The following is a 14,048-nucleotide window of genomic DNA, read 5'->3' as shown; positions in this document are numbered from 1 at the left end:
TACACACCCACACACAAAAACAATATTTTAAAGCGCAGTGTAGCAAAATAGCCAAAATGTTATTATGGAATTTGTTTTTAGCCTATGTTTCACAACAGTTAGGAAAATAGCCAACATGTTTATGTGTCAATAATTAAGGTTTGATTTGCCCTTATTTATTAACAAATTTGTCATTTTCTCTCTCCTATTTTTTTCATACACTTTTTTTACATAAAAACTTCAAAAAACCATACCTATCTCATATGAACTCGAAATAGAGTGATTCCAAATCCTACGGATTCGTGACGCTGAGATCTTAAAAAATAGATCCATTGTGTTTGATGAAAAATCATGTTTTATACCATAGATGTAGAAAATCACGTTACTACCTTAAATATGAAAATAACTTAATTTTTTTAAAATTATCAAAAAAATAAATGGAAACGTAAATATGATGCATTAAACATAATTTTTCATCAAAGAAAATGGGTCTATTTTTGAAGATCTTGACGCCACGAATTTGTAGGATCTGAAATCACTCAATTTCGAGTTCGTATGAGAAATATACGGATTTTTGAAGTTTTGATGCAAAAAAATTATTTGAAAAAAATAGGAGAGAGAAAGTGACGAATTTGTTAATAAATAAAGCCAAATCAGACCATAATTATTGCCACATAAGCCATTTGGCTATATTACTAAAAATTGTCAAACGTTGGCTAGATCCAAAATCACATGTTTAAAGTGGTCTAATTAGTTACAAATCTCTATTTTAAAACTAATAATCAATCATAAATGTTATTTAAGATCAAAATACTACGGCCATGTTTGGTATTCCTCTCAAAAACAGATTTTGAGTGGAAAAAATTGAAAACAAAAATTGAAAACATGTTTGGTTTAAGTTTTTGGAAAAAAATTTCAAAAAATTTTGAAGTTGTTTTGTAAAAGAGTAAAGAAAACTGAAAACAAATAAAAAGTGTTTTTTAAAAAAAAATTCTTCTCTTCTCTCTTCCTTTTCCTCACCTTCTCTTTTCATTTTTTCAAAAACAAAAATAAAAACTATACCAAACACTTTTTTCAGTTTTTTCAATTTCTCAAAAACAAAAATGAAAACTGTACCAAACAGTTTTTTAAAAACAACTGCAAAATAATTTTTCAATACAACTACAAAAATTAAAAAATAGAAAACAAAAACTTTTTGAGTTAACTACCAAACACAGTCTACAATTCTCGTAATAATAAATAAAAAAGAAAATAAAAAAATCTCTATCGGCATTTCACTTTGTGTGCTTCAAGTTATCCATTTTTTATCCATAAACCTTAAGAGTAGACAAACATATTTTCGTAACTCGAACCATATTTTCGCTAAGACATGATTGTTCTATGTTCTTACTTTTTAGAAGCAAATTAAAACAACCCAAATAAAACAGATTAATCTAACTAAATCACAACTCTCTAAAAAAAGACCTAAAAAAATCAAAACCCTCCAACAAAAAATAAGGAAAAAAAACCTGATTTTTTTCTCCCCAAATTTGTGACACAATGCTAATTTTCTTCACCACTCACCACCGGCAAGTTTCTTCCAATTCAAACATCAGGCTTTTTCTCTTTATTTTCTTCAGACGCAGTAGCAGATCATTGAACAAGTCTAAATAAGAAAATTGAATTGTACGTTGCTTTTTTCTTTCTCAATTACTGACGCTTCAGCTTCAATTGAAATCCCAAAAGTCTTGACTTGCTTACGGAAATTCCAAAAGTCTTGATATTTTCCCTTTTATATATGAGAAAATATCAAGAGTATCTCTTGTGTTTAATCGAAATGCGAGATTTATCCCCTCTATTTCTAGAAATATCAGACATATCCCTCCAGTTTAATATAAATGACAAATACATCCCATAAAAAAATGTTATATTACAAATATCACCATTTTTCGTTTATTTTTTACAAAAAAATAATCTGAAATCCCCTAAATACCCTTAATGAAATAATTTTTTATCTTCTATTATATATACAAAAAAATTAAATTAAAAAAAATTCTTTATAAAAAGTTAAGGTTTTTTTTTTTATAAAGAGAGATTTTGATTTTTTTTAATAAAATAGTAAATAAATATTTATTCTATTAAGGGTATTTTGAGGAGTTAAAATTATTTTTTTGTAAAAAATAAACGAAAATGGTGATATTTGTAATATAACATTTTTTAGGGGATGTATTTGTCATTTATATTAAACTGAAGGGATATGTCTGATATTTCTAAAAATAGAAGGGATAAATCTCGCATTTCGATTAAACACGAAGGGTACTCTATATATTTTCCCTTTATATATTAATGTCTTAAAATTGGTCCCTTTTTTTGTTCAAAAAAAAAAAAAAAAAAAAAAAATTGGGCCCTTTTTTTCCCCAAAAATTATGTTTAGTACTTAGAGGGGAAAAAAAGGTAAGTTTTAGTTTCAAACTTCGCCGGACAATATCCCGCCATCCGAAGTCTCGAACTCCGATTGACACGATTCTTTTTGTATTAGGTTTCTTTTGAAGAGAGCTTTCATTCTGGACAGTTTTGCTCAGGATTCTCTAAGGGAGGTTGGTAGCCGGTGAAACGGAAGTTGAAATTTCATTTTTAAGATCTTACATCGGCATCGTTATGTGTTTATTTTGGTAAAAAATGACTCCACCGTTGTGATTAGGAGAATAAGAAGTTGTGGAGTCGCCGGGAATCGCCACCGCCGTCGTTGGAGCTCCGGTGTCGGGATTTCAAGCTTAGACCACCCCCAAAGTGTTTTGACAGACAACCGTGCCGTCTGTTTCTCCTAATTCTTGTGCGATCTCTAAAACACCCGGGCCGGTGACACGCACTTCGAGGCGATAGTACCTCGCTTCGATTTAGTCCCATTTGGGATCTGAAGAGGTAAGCATTCTATTACTCTTCTTCTGAGAGTTTTTATAAATTAAAATTGATTACTTCTTAGCAGACAATTAAGGGAATGATTTGGACTGTGTAGGATCGACGTGTGTTACACGTCGAATATACATTATTTTTTTATTTATAAATATGGTTATTATGATTAGTTAATACTTAATACTAGATGAAGTAATGTGTTGGTTGGATTTCCGTCCGTGGGCATTGTGTTGTCCAAAAAAATTAACTCTAGCTTGATACCTTTCGTTCTTAATTTTTTGCTTTTCCAAAAGAAATAGATGTTAGATATAATGTTTTTACAATCACAATTATCTTCTCCCGAATTTGGATTTCCAGAAAAATTATACATATGTATGTGTGTGTGTGTGTATATATATCAACAATATCTACTTCCACAAGATTTTTAGATTTATTTAACCCTTACTGTTTCTAGTTATTCGGAATTCAATACATGAAATTTTATTTCTTTTTTAATAGGGTTATTAAGTTATATAGTCACACGGATATAGTGGATTGAGATATAGCCCACCTTTGGTTAATTTCTTGTAAATAGCCAAGTAAACTTATTAACAGATTAATAAAAGCCTTATTTAACACAACCAAACATATATTTTAGGTAGTTAATAGGCTGCCACATATGCAAGTTGACTATTTACAAATTATTTACCAAAGGTTGGCTAATTTACAATTCATATAGTTTAGGTGGCTTACGTAGCCAATTTTTTGTATTTAATAATCTTAAAACTAGCAGATAATAAGTTTAGCAAGTTAAATAGGTTCCAACTTTCTAGCATCGCAGGCACTTGCTGGTTTAATTTAAATTCGCTTTTGTCTCCAGCTCCAATATTTCTTATGCATCTGCATTTTATTCCGTTGATGCGTTTCTGTCCATATAGAAGACGTGCTTTTGTAATTAAGAGCTTTGTTTAGAAGTGAATATTACTAATGCCCTAGTTATTTTCTTTGCTGATTAAAAAAAAAAGACATGAGTTCTGGTTCATCGGCTAGATGGACGTACGACGTATTCGTGAACTTCAGGGGTAAAGACACCCGCTACGGCTTCACTAGCCATCTCCGCGGAGCCTTGCGTGGGTCAGGAATCTACTGCTTTGATGATGACAACGATCTGCATAAAAGTGACTATATCGGCAAGGAACTAGATGAAGCGATCCAAAGGTCTAAGATCTCCATCATTGTTTTCTCAAGGAATTTTGCGGAATCCCATTGGTGCCTTGACGAGCTGGCGAAGGCCATGGAGTGCAGAAGCACTATTCGGCAGATGGTTTTGCCCGTATTCTTCAACGTTGACCCTTCGGATGTGAGGAACCAGAGGGGTTCATTTGCTAAAGCATTTGAAACCCATCGAGAGCAGAGTGTCTCGGGTACGGAAGATAAGCTGTTATGGGAATATGCACTTGAACAGGATTGGCCGCTTGAAGAGCGAATGGGCTTACATCCAAAAAAGCTACTCATACAGTTGAGAAATGCTCTCAAAGAAAAGGTACTGCGGTGGAGCAATGCTCTTAAACAGGCTGCGGATTTAGCTGGCTTAGTTGTTGATAGGTAACGTTTAATTTCTCTCTCATTTTATTATACATTTACTTGGGAATAAAGTGCTAGCAGAACATATGAAACCAGAACTGGAAGTATGAATTGCCTTTATAACCTCCGAACGTTAAGGGTTTTGAGTTTGAATTCCTCCACCCCAATTTCAAATACAAAAAATTAGGCAAATAAGCCACCGAAAGTCTAAGAATTGTTAGATAGCCAATTTTTTGTAAATAGCCACCTCAACTTATTTACGGCACTCAAAAAGAAAAAAAATACCCAAAAACATTCCCGCCTATTTTGGGTTTTTATTTATTTATTTTTTTTTAGTGCCGTAAATAAGTTGAGGTGGCTATTTACAGAAAATTAACAAAAGGTTGGCTATTATACAAAACGCTATAAGTCAAATGAGTATATAGCTAAAAGACCCAATAAATAAAGATAGTGCTCTAACTTTACAAAATTTCTATACATATTTGAAAGGGTCTTTTAGCTATATAGTCATTTGACTTATAGCGTTTTGTATAATAGTCGACCTTTTGTTAATTTTCTGTAAATAGCCACATCAACTTATTTACGGCACTCAAAAAGACAAAAAAAACCCAAAATAGACGGGAATGTATTCGAGTATTTTTTTCTTTTTGAGTGCCGTAAATAAGTTGAGGTGGCTATTTACAAAAAATTTACAAAATGTTGACTATCTAATAATTCTTAGACTTTCGGTGGCTTATATGTATAAATTTACAAAAGGTTGTTATTTATTTTGTTCTTATTTTTTTTTTAAGTTTTACTGATAAATTTACTTAGAAAATTTGTATAAATTGAAAATTGAGAGGAAAGTGTTCTTTGTTTACTTTTTAATTTATTTTATAGTTAAAGGGGCACTGGCCATAATGTGACTAGCAGTGTTGTATGCTCATTTATGTCATTTACGCTTATCTATTGTGTGAATAGAAATAAAAATATTAGTAACAAAAAATCTGTTGAAAGTTTGATACAACGTACGATAAAATGCAAGTATACACTACCTATTTATTACTTGCATATCTGCTAGCATGCACTGGCCTCAACGTGTAGGTTAGATATTTCTCTGTTTGTTTCTCTTTAATGACTAACTTAAGCTTTAAATATTAACAGGCATGAAGCAAAAGTAATCGAGGAGATTGTCAATGTCGTTTTAGGGAAACTGAACAAGACGAAATTATTCATCGCCCCGCACGTGGTTGGAATAAGTTCTTGTTTGAATGATGTCATATCAAAATTAGCTATTGAGCGTGACGATATAGTTCTTATGGTAGGAATTTGGGGTTTGGGGGGAATCGGCAAGACAACGATAACCAAGGCCGCTTACAATGAAATCTTCGAACTCTTTGATGCTAGCAGTTTAGTTGAAAATGTTAGAGAGACTTGGCAACAAACCTATTTTAGAGTCAGTTTGCAAGAAAGACTCCTATCTGATACATTATGCAGGGAAATAAAGATCAACAATATTGATAGAGGAAAGATGGTGATAAAAGAAAGACTTGGTCGTAAAAGGGTGCTTGTAATCGTCGACGATGTAGATCATTTAGACCAACTAAGTGCAATTGTGGGAATGCATGATTGGTTTGGTCCTGGAAGTAGAATTATTATAACCACAAGAGACAAGCATGTGTTAGAGACTCATAAAGTGGATTTCATTTACCAGGCGGAAGAAATGAGCGTCAGCAATTCTCTTAAGCTCTTTAGTTTGCATGCCTTTGGAAGAAGTTCGCCTAGCGAAGGGTATTCTGAACTTTCGAACAGAGTAGTTGGGTATTGTGGAAGGTTGCCGCTAGCTCTGCAGGTTTTGGGTTCATTTCTCTTTGGTAGGAAAACTCGAGAATGGAAAGAAACATTGGAGAAATTGAGAAGGATTCCTCACCCTGAAATTCAGCAAAAGCTCAAAATAAGTTACGATTCGTTAGCTGATGAAACGGTAAAGGATATATTCCTTGACATATCTTGTTTCTTTATTGGTCAGGATAGAGATTATGTTCAGCAAATCTTGGATGGATGCGATTTCTATCCGGAAATCGGAATTAAATTGCTCTTTGAGCGATGCCTTGTAACTATAAATGAGCAGAACAAGCTTATTGTGCACGACGTGCTTCGAGACATGGCAAGAGCAATTGTTCGTGAAAAATATCCTAAAAACCCTGGGAAGTGGAGTAGATTGTGGCTTGATGAAGATGTACGCGATGTATTAAAGAAACACAAGGTTAGAACTTTCCCAATATCATTTTAGTTAATATACAATTTTAAAAGACTTTTAACTATTCCATTCATTTTAAAAGAAAATTAATGGATCACATGTTATTCTTTCCTGTTCTTTTTTTAGAAAAAGCCATATATAATTTTACCTATTTTTACGGCAATACTTAAATTACTCGCTTCAATTGCAAATTAATCTTGATGTATATTTTCATGGGAAAAAGCATGACCTCTTGTTTGATCATCTTCCTCAAGTGGTTTTCAGTTAAACTTTAGTTTTACTTTCTAAACATATTCGTAAATAACATATCACAGAGACATAGTTTTAATCTCTTTCTTATCTACTTCTTTATATGTAACACTTGACAGGGCAGTGAAAGTATGGAAGGTATTTCTCTAAGACAAAAAAAAGGCAACGTGCAGAAAAGTTTCGAAACAGAATCGTTTAAGAAAATGCAGGGTCTAAGATTGCTACAACTCAATTATGTGCACTTAACAGGAAGTTATGAACACATATCCAAAGATTTGAGATGGCTATGTTTGGAAGGCTTTCCTCTAAAATTTATACCAGACAACTTCTATCTAGAAGATGTAGTTACTATGGAATTGAGGTATAGCAATTTGAGACAACTTTACTGGAAGAATTCAGAGGTACGGAATCATAAAAAGAAAACAATAAAAAAGAATGAAAAAAAATATTGCTTTTATGTCATTTTTCCTTGTCCCTTGCTCGCACTATTTACTCTCTATTTTCCGTTTTCTGGCAGTTGCTTAAGAAGTTGACGTATCTTGATCTCAGTCATTCCCTTAAGTTGACCCATACACCTGATCTTTCGGTACTCCCTAATCTCAAGAAATTAATACTCAAAGATTGTAAGAGAATTACTATCATTGACTTCTATAAGTCAAAGTCACTTGAAACTCTTATTCTTTCCGGATGTTCGATGATTGATCATTTGGGTGAAAATTTAGGAGAATTGGTATCATTGACAGTGTTAAATTTGGAAGATTGCAAAATCCTCAAGCACCTTCCCAAAAGTTTCTGCAAGTTAAAATCACTTGAAATTCTTATCCTTTCTGGATGTTCTATGATTGACCATTTGGATGAAGATTTGGGGGAATTGGTATCATTGACAACTCTTCTTGCTGACAACACTGGAATAAGTAAACTGCCAAGTACCATAGTGCGATTGAGGAACCTTGATCGATTATTAATACGCGACTTCAAAGGATCCTCGTCTAAGGATGTATTTGAACTCTTCATGTCGTGGACAATGCCGACAAAGAGTGCTAATTCTTTTAATTTATTGCTTCCTTCCTTTCAAGCCTTTAGCTTTCTGACACACTTGGATCTCAGCCACTGCAATTTAGGAGATTACAACGTTCCTCAAGGTCTTTGGCGTCTACCTTTTCTTATTTCCTTTCGGTGAATAGTTCTTCTATAGCCTTTGTGAATTTGATTCTTGATAACCTTTGCTTCAACTTGCTCTAGGGCTCGGCTCTTCGGCGACAGTGGGGCAGCGTGGTTCATCGGCAACAACAGCGTGACGTGGCTCTTCGTGGTCATCTTCCTCCCATCGTATCGGTGTTGACTCTCGTGTGTCGGACTCCGGTTCCGATTTTAGATTTTCTTTTCAGTCTCAGTATTAGTGTGTGTGTGAAACTTTTAATTTATTGTTGTGATTTGCTTGTTTTGGCTTATTTTGGAGGCGGATTAGCCGTTGTCTCCTTTGTCGTTTTGCATTTCCTGTTAGAATTTTCTCTATGCAGGCAGAAGAATCATCTTCTTCTTGGTCACCGGATCAAGGTTGATTGGATTTCTCCATTATCCGTTATGGATATTTTGAAAGAGCCATATATGTGCTCGATTTCTCTTGTGCTCGTTATGCACAAAATTGCGCGATTATCTGAACTTAGTGTTAGATTCACTCCGACTTAGGTTTGTTGTGTTCCTTGTACTAAGATGTAATTCTCCTGTATTTCTGGGTATTTTACCCATTTCTTAATGGAAATCCATTTCTATTAAAAAAAAAAAAAATTATGGTAGCAAAAATTATTTCAAAAAATGTAAATTAGATCGAATATTGTTATCCGTATTATTTATTTCTACTTCAATGAAACTCTCACAAAACAAAACAAAACATCAAGTATTATGTTGGAATTGGATCAAATGTGATTAAATTTGAAAATAACTTTCCTCAAACTTCAATGATATAGGATAGAACAATTTATTTATTTATAAATTCAAGGTATAATTAAGACTTCTTTTTATATAAAAAAAATAGACTTTTATAAGTAACTAAGCTACTAAAAGTTTTGTGAATTGCTAAATAAACAATTTTGCATTAGTTATGGATAAATAGTCATCCAAATGTGTCATCATGTGGATAATTTGAGCATTCTATACCATATCATTTTATATATTTACTGTTGTGGGATGGTTTATTAGCATTTATCTACATTTACTCCTGAATTTTTGTGAACTTCATTAACGCGCCTATTTTTGTTATTTTTAATTTTAATTGTGAATTAGTAGGCGGAAAATTTTTGGGTATTCGTATAAATTTAGCTATGTTAATAAAAATGTATGATTTTTTACTTACAACTAAAAAGATCGTCCATATAGCAAGTTAATTAGGTTTATAAGAGCATTTTCAATATATACACCAAATTTGGTGTAATTTTCACACTAAATTTGATGTAACTTTTACGTCAATTTTTTTTTTGTTGCTCTAATAGTATTAGACTGTATCTTACACTTAAGATAATATTTTTTATTAGGCTTTTTAATCTAAGATGCTTTAAGATTAAGTGTCTTAATTTTATTAGTTATTTGTAATGTCTAATTATATATAAAAATATAATTGTATTTTATTTATTAATTATGTGTAACATTAACAAATAGTATAACCCATTTGAATTTTCTATTGTCTTTTTTTAAAGCTTTTTTTTTTGGCACACATACTCTTGCTCATACATTTTTTTTTTTTTTTTTTTTTTTTTTTATAATTTTTATCAAAACTTCAAAAATTCACATCTAACTCGTATGAACTCGAAATTGAATGATTCAAAATCCTACAGATTCGTGGCGAGGAGAGCTTCAAAAACGAACCCATTGTCATTAATTTTCGATTTTTTAATTTATTTACATTTTTTTATTAATTATAGCATGTTTAATGATGATATTTAAGTCAAATATAATTGTCATTGACTATTTTCTTAAACGATTGTTACATTCCAATTTTGTAAGTTATTTTTTTTTTTGCTACAAATCTATAGTGCCCAAAAATAATGACGATGCACTGGAAAACAATGTTTGAAAAACGGTGAATAGAGTTGAAAATCCGGTTAACTTCAATTAACCATTAAACGAATTTTTTTTCTCACGGTTAATTGTTAACCGAAATAGAAAAGTGAACAATTAATTGCAATTAATTGTTTTAACCGAAAAATGGGCAATTTGTAAATATTCCGTGAGAAAACAAACAACTTTACAATAAACTATTATTATTTTTTTCAATCAACCTAAGTTCATTGTTTTTTATTCGGTTAAAATTAACCGTAATTTTAACAGAATAATTTCGATTAAAATTTAAATCAAAATTTCTTCATTCACCGAATTTTTTCCTTTAACGGTGAAGCGTAAAAGAGAACACAGCACAATGGGAATAAATTGATTATTAGACTGAAGGACTCGCTACTCGAAAACCAAGACTGTCGGGGCGGATTGAAAAACCACCAGAAATGGAAGAAGACGAGGCAGAGATCTACGACGGAGTCAGAGCTCAATTCCCCGTCACCTTCGGCAAGCAATCCAAGTCCCAAACTCCTCTCGAGCTCATCCACAACACTACTCGCCGCTCCTCCGCCGGAAAAACCTCTTCCTCCTCCGCCGCCGCCGCCAAGCCCGACGCTCTGCCTTCCATCTCCACTTCCTCGAAGGCCTGGCTCGACTCGCTTCGTAGCCCCAAAAACCCCGACCGGAACCCTAGAATCGGCGCCGCCCGAGGTCCAGCTGAAGAGGAGAAGGACGACGCCGGTGGTGTTGTGGTCGGACCTCCGCGGCCGCCGCCGGTGGTAGGGGACGGTGATGAAGACGAGGATGCGATGGTTGGCCCGCCTCCGCCGCCGCCAGGATTGTCGGTTCCGAGCGATGACGAGGGAGATATTATTGGACCGCCAAGGCCGCCGGCGGGGTCGAATTTGAGCGATTCCGACGAGGAATCCGACGATGATGGTGGCGATGCAGAACATCGTTATCGGATTCCGATGAGCAACGAGATTGTTCTCAAAGGCCATACCAAGGTTAGCTTTTCTTCCCTATCATTTCGTTATTTCAATCTCAGTGTATGCTTGGATTTAGACAAAATATAAGCTGATTATAGCTTGATAGGGTTTGTTGCCGAGAAAAGTCTGGTTTTTATTCTGTTCTGCTAAGGGAAAGCTCATTGGGGGTGTAATATTGAACAGGTTGTGTCTTCTCTTGCTGTTGACCACACAGGGTCTAGAGTGCTCACTGGTAGTTATGACTATTCGGTTCGAATGTATGACTTCCAAGGCATGAATTCTCGTCTGCAATCGTTCAGGCAATTGGAGCCGTGTGAGGGTCATCAAGTTCGTAACTTGAGCTGGAGTCCAACAGCAGATCGGTTTCTGTGCGTTACGGGCTCAGCTCAGGCCAAGGTATTGCCCGTAATGCTCGTTTGCTCTTTAAATTTATAGCAAGTGAAAGATTCACTTGACCCTCTGTCTTTGTCCAGATTTATGATCGTGATGGGCTTACTTTAGGAGAGTTCATGAAAGGTGATATGTATATCCGTGATCTCAAGAACACAAAGGGACACATAACTGGGTTGACTTGGGGAGAGTGGCACCCCAAAGCGAAAGAGACAATTTTGACTTCGTCCGAGGATGGATCATTGCGTATATGGGACGTAAATGATTTCACAAGTCAGAAACAAGTTAGTACCTTGCTATTTAGAATTTTCCATGAAATTAACAGAAAACAAAGAATCTGAATTGACTGTATTATGGTTTCTTTCTGTATGTACTTCTTAAAAAATCTTCAAAACTTAACCTTTTAGGATGATTTTAGTAGAACCTTTGAAGCTCAAGCTATCATCTTGATTAAAAAAACATTGATGAAAGGTTGATCAACTTGCACTAATTTGAAGTCAAAATTAATGTTTTGAATCACCCCTGAACTCAATATTAGGTCATTAAGCCAAAACTTTCAAGACCTGGAAGAACACCGGTTACGACATGCACTTGGGATCGTGATGGAAAACGCATAGCTGGTGGTATCGGCGACGGGTCTATACAGGTCTGTTTTCTGATTTCAGGACTTCTTGTTTCAGATAGCTTGTGATCATACATTTGGATTTAGCAGTGGCTTGAACATCAAAGTTGTTGCTTTATTTAAATCCTTATCTCTTTTCACAGATATGGAACCTCAAACCCGGATGGGGCAGTCGTCCAGACATATACATCGAAAAATGTCATTCAGAGGACATCACAGCACTAAAGTTTTCCAGTGATGGGGAATCAATATTTTCGCGAAGCTTCGACGGTACATTGAAGGTAATAAATAAAAACATTGTCGTCGATTCATTTACTTGTCATGAGTTTTGTCTTTCCTAAGATAATGGGGTTCGGTGGGATGGCAATTAAATTAAAGACATTATTTGGTTCCCCCATTTTATTCACCATGATAAATGTCTCAGGTTTGGGATCTACGCAAAATAAAAGAACCTCTTAAGGTGTTTGAAAATCTCCCAAACAACTATGCTCAAACAAACATTGCATTCAGTCCCGACGAGCAACTTTTCTTGACTGGAACCTCCATTGAAAGGGAGAGCGCTACTGGAGGTTTGTTGTGCTTCTTTGATCGAGCAAAGCTTGAGCTCGTTTCAAAGGTTGGCATATCCCCGACTTATAGCGTCGTTCAGTGTGCTTGGCATCCAAAGCTCAATCAGGTATCATTATGTCATGTTAATGTTGTACTTTCACCCGGTTGTTTTTTGAATTCTATCTCTATACCTTACGGCTGTTTATGTATCATAATTAAGTATTACTCATCCTTTGGAAGAAAACCCTAAAATTCGTAGAGAACCGAAAAGAAGTTCAGTTAGGGTTCCCCATACTGTTGAATGAGAAAGAAAAAAAAATCATCTTTATGTTCTTTATTTTTTAGTCAATATGTATCTCTTTCTAGCTGCTAAGATTTGCACCAAAGTTATAGTCGATAAGAAAACAGGATCTTTATCTGAACACGTCTTTTATTAAACAATTATTAGAAGGAATAAAAATAATCCCCTGATTATCGAACGGTGGTATAAGCGCATTTAACATGCACTTTCCTCTCTTATTTAAATTTTATTAGTATCAACATACTTTAAAAGGCTTGGTCAACTTACTTACCTGCATTTCAATTTGTGCATCAAGATCTTTGCAACAGTAGGAGATAAGAGCCAAGGAGGAACTCACATACTGTACGATCCAACCATAAGCGAAAAAGGAGCTCTTGTTTGTGTTGCACGTGCTCCGAGGCAGAAATCAATCGACGATTTCGTGGCGAACCCAGTAATACACAATCCTCACGCTCTTCCCTTATTCAGAGACCAGCCAAGTCGCAAGCGTCAGCGCGAGAAGGTATTGAAGGACCCTCTGAAGTCCCACAAGCCCGAGCTACCCATGAGCGGACCCGGGTTCGGTGGAAGAGTCGGTACGAGCCAGGGAAGCTTGTTGACACAGTACCTTCTAAAGGTACGGCCTTTTTTCGCTCTCTATAATACTGATCCGACACTCGCACTTCTTTTACAATGCTTCTGAAAAGACTTGATTTCGTTTTGTTTTCACAGAAAGGTGGGATGATCAAAGAGTCGTGGATGGACGAAGATCCAAGAGAAGCTATACTGAAGTATGCCGATATGGCGAAGAACGATCCCAAATATATCGCCCCGGCCTATGCGGCGACTCAACCCGAGACAGTTTTTGCGAAGTCGGACTCGGAGGATGATGAGAAATGATGGGATTACTTTGCTCTTTGCTTCTGCTTTTACTTTAGCTATATGCCATGTCCTTTGCTCTGAGTGAGTCTTATTTTATGTCCACTCGCTGGTCCTCAAGTTTCCTTGGCCAAAAGAAGAAAGAAATCATCTGTCTGATGTAGGATTGAAAAAAGTGTACTGCCATGTCTAATGCTCTGTACTTTCACAAGTCCGAGGGAAAAGAAAATGAGAATTCCTTACGTTTTTATAGTCTTGTATGGAAAGTTTATAGCTAAATATGATCCATACCATAGATAATAAGAATCTACGGTACTTAAACTTCTATCCAGCGGATGCCACGTGGCACTCCTTTGCCACCTTCTTTGC

At 35.0% G+C, this 14,048-nt stretch overlaps 2 protein-coding genes across 5 annotated transcripts; both read left to right on the top strand.

Moving 5' to 3' along the window:
* The first annotated feature begins 2,495 nt into the window (after positions 1 to 2,495).
* On the top strand, positions 2,496 to 8,644 carry LOC149388217 (TMV resistance protein N-like). Of its 4 annotated transcripts, XM_089621879.1 has the most exons (8): positions 2,496 to 2,555; positions 2,660 to 2,880; positions 3,876 to 4,455; positions 5,578 to 6,679; positions 7,042 to 7,060; positions 7,172 to 7,323; positions 7,440 to 8,064; positions 8,165 to 8,644. In XM_089621879.1, the coding sequence occupies exons 3-8, from the start codon at positions 3,878 to 3,880 to the stop codon at positions 8,218 to 8,220; spliced, it is 2,532 nt and encodes an 843-aa protein (XP_089478005.1). In that variant the 5' UTR covers positions 2,496 to 2,555; positions 2,660 to 2,880; positions 3,876 to 3,877; the 3' UTR covers positions 8,221 to 8,644. The 4 variants fall into 4 exon arrangements, with proteins under 4 accessions (XP_089478005.1, XP_089478003.1, XP_089478004.1 ...); XM_089621877.1 differs by having other exon boundaries at positions 7,042 to 7,323; XM_089621878.1 differs by lacking the exons at positions 2,496 to 2,555; positions 2,660 to 2,880 and having other exon boundaries at positions 3,871 to 4,455; positions 7,042 to 7,323.
* A 1,684-nt stretch (positions 8,645 to 10,328) lies between these two features.
* On the top strand, positions 10,329 to 13,925 carry LOC149388216 (Transducin/WD40 repeat-like superfamily protein). The gene is made up of 8 exons (XM_089623928.1): positions 10,329 to 10,977; positions 11,143 to 11,355; positions 11,433 to 11,633; positions 11,888 to 11,995; positions 12,115 to 12,252; positions 12,396 to 12,647; positions 13,117 to 13,437; positions 13,533 to 13,925. The coding sequence occupies exons 1-8, from the start codon at positions 10,417 to 10,419 to the stop codon at positions 13,698 to 13,700; spliced, it is 1,962 nt and encodes a 653-aa protein (XP_089480054.1). The 5' UTR covers positions 10,329 to 10,416; the 3' UTR covers positions 13,701 to 13,925.
* Positions 13,926 to 14,048: the final 123 nt, after the last annotated feature.

The sequence above is a fragment of the Urtica dioica genome, chromosome 8 (genome assembly GCF_054948205.1).
Source record: "Urtica dioica subsp. dioica isolate 48M chromosome 8, U.dioica_male_clone48M_v1_H2, whole genome shotgun sequence".
Classification (NCBI taxonomy): domain Eukaryota; kingdom Viridiplantae; phylum Streptophyta; class Magnoliopsida; order Rosales; family Urticaceae; genus Urtica; species Urtica dioica.
Note: the sequence above shows the minus strand (reverse complement) of the source record. Positions and strands in the feature narration are given on the sequence as shown.

What these genes read in the sequence shown, in the direction of transcription:
- LOC149388217 (XM_089621877.1), top strand. Translation starts at nt 3,878, where the DNA reads ATGAGTTCTGGTTCATCGGCTAGATGGACGTACGACGTATTCGTGAAC. An exon ending in ATGTATTAAAGAAACACAAG is followed by an intron (nt 6,680 to 7,041) that starts GTTAGAACTTTC and finishes AACACTTGACAG; the next exon opens with GGCAGTGAAAGTATGGAAGG. An exon ending in AGATTACAACGTTCCTCAAG is followed by an intron (nt 8,065 to 8,164) that starts GTCTTTGGCGTC and finishes AACTTGCTCTAG; the next exon opens with GGCTCGGCTCTTCGGCGACA.
- LOC149388216 (XM_089623928.1), top strand. Translation starts at nt 10,417, where the DNA reads ATGGAAGAAGACGAGGCAGAGATCTACGACGGAGTCAGAGCTCAATTC. An exon ending in ATTTCACAAGTCAGAAACAA is followed by an intron (nt 11,634 to 11,887) that starts GTTAGTACCTTG and finishes ACTCAATATTAG; the next exon opens with GTCATTAAGCCAAAACTTTC. An exon ending in TGACACAGTACCTTCTAAAG is followed by an intron (nt 13,438 to 13,532) that starts GTACGGCCTTTT and finishes TTGTTTTCACAG; the next exon opens with AAAGGTGGGATGATCAAAGA.